Source organism: Octodon degus, unplaced genomic scaffold, assembly GCF_000260255.1.
Source record: "Octodon degus isolate 3935 unplaced genomic scaffold, OctDeg1.0 scaffold00078, whole genome shotgun sequence".
Classification (NCBI taxonomy): domain Eukaryota; kingdom Metazoa; phylum Chordata; class Mammalia; order Rodentia; family Octodontidae; genus Octodon; species Octodon degus.
The window spans coordinates 6,841,415-6,849,910 of NW_004524654.1; the positions used below are offsets into that span (position 1 = coordinate 6,841,415).

General features: G+C 41.8%; 1 protein-coding gene across 1 annotated transcript; it reads left to right on the forward strand.

Moving 5' to 3' along the window:
- Positions 1-466: 466 nt before the first annotated feature.
- LOC101574399 (transmembrane protein 17) lies at positions 467-7,192 on the forward strand. Its single transcript, XM_004636170.2, has 4 exons — positions 467-618; positions 4,534-4,637; positions 4,804-4,917; positions 6,449-7,192. Exons 1-4 carry the CDS (start codon positions 519-521, stop codon positions 6,725-6,727), a joined length of 597 nt encoding a protein of 198 aa, XP_004636227.1. The 5' UTR covers positions 467-518; the 3' UTR covers positions 6,728-7,192.
- Positions 7,193-8,496: the final 1,304 nt, after the last annotated feature.

Sequence of the window (8,496 nt, forward strand, 5' to 3'; positions counted from 1 at the left end):
TGTCGATCCTTCCCTCCTCAGCCAACCAGAACGTTTGGATTACAGGCCTGCTCCACCACACCCTTAAATGAGTTTTTAAAAAGACTAATTCATCTTAATTTAGAGAAAGCTGGGAAATACATTTTTTTTTTTTTTTTTAAAGTGCGTAACCCCCATAACCGGACTGCGTAGAAATAACTACTGTTAAGAGTTTCGGATTATTTCCATTCAATCTTTCTTTGAAGCCAGTATTCTACGAACTCTACACTTTTCTCCAGAAAGGTGCGCGGATGCTCGCCCTGCATTCCAGCCCCAGGTGGCTAATCATCATTTCTGATTCGCTTAAAGACAGCCGAGCTGAGGCCAGCGCTATGAGGACCAAGGCTCAGACCAGGTCCGGGACTCGGCGGCGCGGACCAGGCGCGCGCGCGCGCGCACTCGCGTCCCGCCGCGCCTTGCGCCGTCCGGTTGCCTTGGGAACCGCAGAGCGCGGCTGCGCCTTCAGAACTGCAGTTGTTTGGGGAGACTGCGGCCCGGGGATGGAGCTGCCGGATCAAGTACGTCAGCGGCTGGGAAACTTCAGCCGAACTGTGTTCCGCGACTCCAGCCGGACCGGGCCGGAGTACAGTGAGGGTTCGGGTGAGTGGCCGAAGCCCGGCGCAGAGTGTGGCCCGCGCGCGTGTCGGAGCGGTCAGATTGTGCCCAGATTAAAAATGGCGGCGTCGCCTTCAGGCGGCTCTCCGCAATGCGGCGAGTTCCTCGGGGGAGGAGCCGGGCCGGGGGCGGAGGCTGGGACCCTTTCAGGCCCTACCCCAGCCTGGCCCGGTGCTGTGCCACCTGGCCGTGGGCCAAGTTGCAAACGCGGCAGCCGAGGTGATGCCAACTTTACTCCCGCCCCGTGAGGCCCAGTGGTGCTTTAGACACCACTCAGTAAGAATTAGAAAAGCCTGCGCAGCACACCAGTACGTGAAGGCCGAGGTTGATTTTCCTACATTGCCCGCCCTAGCTTTCCCGACAGGATGGAGTGAACAGCCATCCCCATCCTGAGCCCACATCCTCAACCCTGGCAAAATAGCTTTACCTTTTCTCTTTTCCTCGCAGAATTACGTTCCTCCTGAAGCCGTTTTCCAGCAGAAGAAATTGGGGAAAGCTTTTAAATGAGTCATTATAAACCGCTATCCATTCAAATGATGCCCGCCAAATTCTACTCTTTCCCTGCTTTTTTATGTAAAACTTTTTCCCCTAATCTGGTAACAGTACCACGATGTAAGGATGCTGCATCCAATATAGTGGATAATGCAGTTTGGTACAAAACTGTTTGTACCTTTGGAATAATGAGCCGGCATACTGTTAACCAAACATCTGTGGTTTTCATCATTGACCTCCATGGTTGAATAGAACTCGTTTCCTCTGCCTGTTTCTTAAAGCTTTCTGAGGGGGCAGGGATGGGGGTAGAGAAAAGCAAGCCAAAAGCATAGTTGCATTTTGTCACCTTGATCATTGGACTAATCCCCAAATGTAAACCTTTTTATAATTTAGGATGTGCAGAGAAAAAGGTGAAAATTGGGTTTTCTTATTTCTGAGAGTGAGATACAGACTCAAAAATCTTATGAAGCAAAGTATTAGGGATCAGCAGACCTTTACTTGAAAAGGCCACGTAATAAATATTCTAGATTTTGGAAACAGGATGATTTCTGCAGCAGCTATAGACAAGTCATTTAGTGGGCATTGGTTGCCTACCAGTAAAACTTTATGGACCCTGAAGAATTTCACATGGTTTTCACATGTCACAGAATTTTTTTTTTTTTTTAACATTTGAACACAAGAAAAAAAATTAGCTCTCCACCTAGACAAAAATATACAATTGGGCCCGGGAGATGGCTCAGTGGAATAAGCGCTTCCCTGGCAAGTGCAAGGGCCTGAGTTCAATCCCCGGTTCTGCAAAAAAAATATAGTTGGGGTCTGGAGAGAGAACTCAGCAACAGAAATGCCTGCCTGGCAAGAGCAAGGTCCTGAGTTTGATCCCCAGGTACTGCATGCAGTGCTGGCTCCAGAACTCCTGGCTCATTGTCCCAGCCCCAAAACTGGGCATGGTGGTGCATACCTGTAACCCCAGCACTGCAGAGGCTGAGACAGAAGGATCACTACGAGTCTGAACTATATAGCAAGACCCTGTATCAAATAATTGGTTGATTTTTATAAAACATATATGGGGGCTGGGGAGATGGCTCAGTGGAATAAGCACTTCCCTGGCAAGCACAAGGGCCTGAGTTCAATCCCCAGTTCCACCAAAAAAATAAATAAATAAAAATAAAATAAAAACATATATGGTTGGCCAACAATTGGCCTACCCTTTTTATAAAATGTAATGAATTTATGCCTTCAAATTTATTGATTTTAATTGCATGATTATAAATTTGATCTGCTGAAATAATGGACTTGGCTCAACATGTTCATGTAAAAGATTTCTAATATTAAAAATGATTTTTGCAAAGTTTTTATTTTTTCTATTTATTTATTTGTATGTGTGTGTCCCACTCAGCCAGCCCTAGGGGCGGGGCTGGCACAGCATGTGGTGCCAGGGATGGAACCAGTGCCCCTGCACTTTTGCTTAAGCTTTCATAAGCAGGCACGTTAGGCCACAGAGCTATCTCGTTGACCCCAGCAAAGTTTTGAATATAGTTTATACTCCATAGGTAATAAAATTTTCAGCTTAATAAATTCATTATTTGTCCACATTGTCTTTGTTGATCTGAAATAGTAGTAATTACTTATACTGTAAAAATAAGTTAATTTTTATGTCCATGGCTAACCAAGAATTATACTATCATGGAAAAAACACAAGGATGATGAGTTGTGTTCAAATTTAATAGTTTAAGACTCTTATCACTGGCAGTCTCATAAATTGGTATGAGCAAAAGATGATCATAATAATGGTGCATGTTCTTGGAGCTAAAGAAATCATTTTTCTATAATAGATCATGATTCTGACATTTCAGAATTATTAAATGACAAATACTCAGCTGTGGAGAAAAATATTTTTAAGGGGCCAGGGAGATGGCTCAGTGGAATAAGCGCTTCCCTGGCAAGCATGAGGGCCTGAGTTCGGTCCCCAGTTCCACCAGGAAAAAAAAAATTTTTAAGAAATTTATATTTATATTAGTTTTTAATAATATATTATTAAATATATAATATATTAAATCTTTAAAGCAATTGATTTCAAAATATATGTTAATTCAAATTTAGAATGTGTTTTGTAGGGCTCAATTCTAAAACTCAAATTCTTAATTTAGGCCCCTTTTACATGAAAGCAAAAGTTATGTGATCAACCTTAGGTAAATGAAGTTCATGTATTATAAATAGCTGTATTGTTGATATCCTTATGACGGTATGCTTTCATCAGTTCATTTTTTTCTGTTATTCATATTTGGCATTCACAACATAAGACAAGATGCTAGGTTCTATGAGAGTCTAATGCTTTATACGCACACCCTCATTCATGGCAATGTGTCTTCTCCTATAATGTTTTTAATTTAAACATCAACCACAGTTTTTGATCACCCTTCGTATATGTATAAAAGGAAAAAAAGAGGACTAATATTTATTGAGCACCAATTAAGTGTGCTAGGTGCTGCTAGGGTGAAATAATTTGTATTACCACTAGTCTTCACAAGCAGCCTGTGAGGTAGTTACCATTTACCAGTGGTGAAATGAAGGCTCAAACAGATTAAGTAATTTACCTGAAATCTGGTAACCAGGTTCACTTGGACTCTCGAGGCCACGGTCTCTGCAGTGCCCTGGACTGTGTGGTGTGACGGGAGCCCTTTGCCAGCACTGCAGAAAGAGATCTCTGGAAAAGGACGCTTGGGACTGGACAGTAAAGAATATGTAGGCTTAGGGTATAGTGAAGAAGAGGGCTGTATGTATAATTTGAAATCAGTTTTTATGTGAGTTTATCTGAAATATTTTTATTTTTATACATTTATTTTATAGTATCTTTACATAGAATTCTGTGAAGGAGACAATGATAATTATTGTCTGTTCAATAGAATTCATATTGGTAATCCAAATTTAATTTACGCCAGTAGTGTGCACAATGTCAGCAGTCTATCATGGCAAAGTAACAAAGTAATTGAAGAATATAAAACATCCCCAGGTAACCATTATTTGAACTAAAAGGTGTTAGGGTAAATATTCTTTTCATTGTCAATAATGATAATCGGGGATACAGCTCAGTGGCACAGTGCCTGCCTGGCAAGCACAAGGTCCTGAGTTTTATTCCCAGTACAAAAAAAAAAAAAAAAAAACTGGGCGTGGTAGTGCAGGCCTGTAATCCCAGCCCTGAGGCAGTAGGATCAGCCGTGGGTTTTCGAACAGCCTGGACTACATAGTGAGTTTAAGTCCACTTTAACCATAGTAAGTTCCTGTTTTAAAACAAACAAAAATTATAAGTAGGCTTAAAATTTGGAGTTTTATTGAATCAATAATAGTTATTAATTCTCAAAAATGAAAGGATCTGAAGAAATTAAGAGTGTGTTCCTTTTTCTTCTGTAGATAATGAAATGAGCTCCAATTTGGCCCTACAGATGTCACTTTATTTTAACACTTACTTTTTCCCACTTTGGTGGGTGGCCGCCATTATGATGCTTCATATGAAGGTATGTCTATGGTTTTATTGTTGCTGAGGCCACTTATGCCCTTCCCTAATAATGTTACATTATTAATAAAATTAACAGTCCTTACAAAGTGTTTGCCTATTCAGGTCAGTGCTACTCTGTGTAAGAGTTTACAAACGGGTTTTGTTTTGTTTTGTTTTGTTTTTAGTATTCATTCTTGCCTGATTACTACAAATTCATTGTGATCACTATTATCGTCCTCGTAACCCTAATTGAAGCTATCCGGTTGTACCTGGGCTACATGGGTAACCTGCAGGAGAAGGTAGGCTCTGCTTCCTTCCCGTCATCTCAGTGCTGCACACAAAAGCCTTTGCAGGCCAGTGAGAGGCAGTGAGCGGTGGAAAGAGCACGGGTGAGCCTCTGTAGGTCCTGGCTCCAAACTTGGGTCACTATAATCTCTTTGCTTAATGTCTTGAGCTTCTGCTACTTCATACAAAAGTAATCTGTAAGAGGAGGAAAATAATGTTTATTCCAAACATTTATTCAGATTAAGTGAAATGATTTATATAAAGTACCTGAAGTGCATATTGTGAAGCATTTAAGAATTGATAGTTTTCCCTCTTATCAGTCTTCAAAAAATTTAGTCAATTAAACTCATCTCTTTGGATCCTGAATAAGCAGAGGGGAAAATTAAAGTCATTTCCTATGCCCGGCCCATGTTTTCTGAATCACCACGCTGCCTAAGCACTTAGAGTTACCAAGGAGTCAGGGTAATTCTGTGGTTGTGTGGGCCCTTTGTAATTAGGCTACACCCAGCAAATCTGTTATTTCCTGCCATTTCTTAACCCATCTACTCCAGATTGATGTGTTGATTCCCAATCTTGCTGCTTTCATTTGTATATTTACCTTCTTCCTCTATAAAAGCCTATATATATCTTTTTTTTTTGTACTGGGAATTGAATCCAGAACCTTGTGCTTGCCAGGCAGGCATTATACCACTAAGCTACATTCTTGCCCAAGCCTATATACATTCTTGAAGTCTTTCTTTCATCTGCTTTAACACTCCCATATTTCTTGTACCACTTACTTTATACCTCTAAATACTCCTTTTAATTATTCACTGTCTTGTTACTCTTCTCTCATTGCTGGGACAAATACCCGATACTCAAAATGAGGGAAGGAAAGGTTTATTTAGCTCATGCTTACTGGAGATTTCATAGTTTAAAGCAGCCTGAATTACATAGCAAGACCTCGGACCTTTATTTACTCAGGAGAAAGGGTCAGTGTCTCTGAACGCCACCACTTGGCACTACAGGGTCTGGAGGAGAGGCTGGGGCACTGCTATGTCCTGGATGACCTGCTCCACACCTCCGAGAGGCCTCAGCCTGGGGGAAGCGAGAGCTGCCAGTTTAATTGTTTGCTCCTCTCTGGCTCTGCCACTCTATCCCCACCCTTGTCCTGTGGCCCTGCCCCTCAAGCCACTCGCTGCTCTTGGAGCCAAGTCTACTCCATGACTTACTTGAGGCTTTGGGGGGGACAGCTAGACAGAAACCATAACATTCACCGAAGTGTACTATAGGACTGATTCACACAAAATTAACTTTCTTGTCTAGGTAGCATATTCTCTAAGGACAAGGACCATGTCACACTCCTTTTGAATTACAGAACCCACTATTGGTTCACAGTAGTCCAGAGTATTTATGTGCAAAAACAAAAACTATTTACTGATCTCATTAGTCTCTTTTGGGGGGATAAGATCAAAACCAGGGTGTCCCACATTCCGGACAGGTATTCTACCACCCGAGTCACAGCCCCAGCCCTAATTTCAGGGCTCTTGCTGTGTGTCTTTGCAGGTACCTGAACTGGCAGGCTTTTGGCTCTTGAGCCTTCTGCTGCAGTTGCCTTTAATTCTTTTCTTGCTGTTGAATGAAAGCCTAACGAACCTGCCCTTGGAAAAAGCAATGCATATCATCTTCACTATCTTCCTTACTTTCCAAGTTATTTCAGCGTTTTATACCTTGAAGAAAATGGTCAATCAGTTGGCAGCTCGTTTCCACCTCCAAGACTTTGACCAGCTCTCTGCAAACAGAGGAGATGCGAGAAGAATGAGGTCATATATAGAAGAGATTTAATCCAGCGCTGTTGAGAGAAAATCTCAAAGATTTTAGAAGACTGTAAAAGTTGGGAAACATCGGAGATCTAGCATGAGAAAAAGGATAAAGCTAGTGTTTTGAACTGTATTCCCTGTAGCTCTGAAATTCCCAGATGAGGGCAATGCTAAAGCTTCCTGTACTACATAAAAGCAGTATACTAACCCTAAAACCTACGTGATGTCCACCTGAAGCTAAATTTGTTTTGTATGTAGAGTTTTCCAGGTATGTAGATATCTGTTAGTTGTGTTTTTACCAGTTTTACTGTAATATTTCTAGTTAAAAACTATAACTAGAAATGTATGTCCTTTTGAATTTGTTATTCTGGCTGTATATCTGACCAGGCTTCTTTGAGTACATAGAAATGTTAGTCAGGGAGACTTCAGCGCAGTCATAGAGCATGCACAAGGCCCTGAATTCAATCCTCAGTGCTGCTAAAAAAAAAAAAAAAAAACAGAAATGCTAGTCAACATTTTGGTATATTAGACTATATTTATAACTAAAAAATCAAATTTTCAAGTGTTAGGGTTAAATTCTAACCCTAGTATTTGTTAGCTATTATATTGAAGTAAAGAAGACAGGCATTTTATTGTTGTTGTTTTGGGGGGTGGTATTTTTGAGACAGTTTCTCACAGTGTAGTCCAGGCTGGACTTGGACTCACTGTGGAGCCCAGACTAGCCTTGAGCTCACAGTGATCCTTCTCCTTGAGCCTCCCAAGAGTTGGTAAGACAGGCATGGGACTCTACACCCAGCCTTGATAGATGGGTTGTCATACTATTTAGGGAATATTTTTATCATAAAAATTGTAACTTTTGTAAAACCATGTTCAGTATTTGTTGTGATGATGTGCAAAATGCTTTTATATTAAACTGTGTTAATAAAGTATCAGCAACAGATTATTCCTGTCCTGTGTGGTTCTGTTGTCCTTTGTCTCACACAGTTGCAAGTGAAGGAAGGAGAAAACATATTAGCAAGCTTCTGTGTATCAGGCACCATGACAGGCACATTAAATTAACCTTGTGATTTCATCTGCTAGGCCATCATTTACTGAAGAACTGCTCCATACCCATTAAATTCATATGAGGCCTGATTTGAAAATCAAGGTGTCTGTTAACAAAGTGAGAGCTAAGATAGCCAAAGGGACCATGCCCACAGGTCTAAATGAGCGTGTTCCCTTCAAATACAAGTCTATATAAGAAAATGTAGTTTAAGATACAGTTTATCTTGATTATTGTATTAAGAGAATATTTTTCACTCAGGTTTTTTTTGTGGGGAGATGCACCTTCATAAATAATGCATTATTATGGCTTACGTCTGGGTGGCCCCTAAGGGCCATAGGTAGGGTTTTTGGAAGATGTCGTGGCACAGCTAAATGTGTTGTGAGGAGGTGGAGCCTGGTATAAGGGTAGGTCATGCGTGTGATCTACAGAGTGTGCCTCCCTTTTCTCAGCTTCCTGGCTGCTGTGGTGTGAGTGTGCACGCACACACACACACACACACACTCCTCTGCTTTAATCCTGCAGAACATGAGGCAAAGTGAAACTCTCTTCCTTGAGCTGCAGGCGGCAGGGATCCTGTCCCAGTGACCATGGGTGCCCAAGGCAGGTACTGAGGAAATAGTTGTAGTTACCCTTAAAGATTGTTCTCTCTTGCTTCCTGCTGCCCTGCGCCGGCGGGACCAGTCCCAGCCCAGGCGCAGTGTGGGCCGAACCCTCTCCCACCTCCTCGGGCCGCCCCCCACCACTCCGCC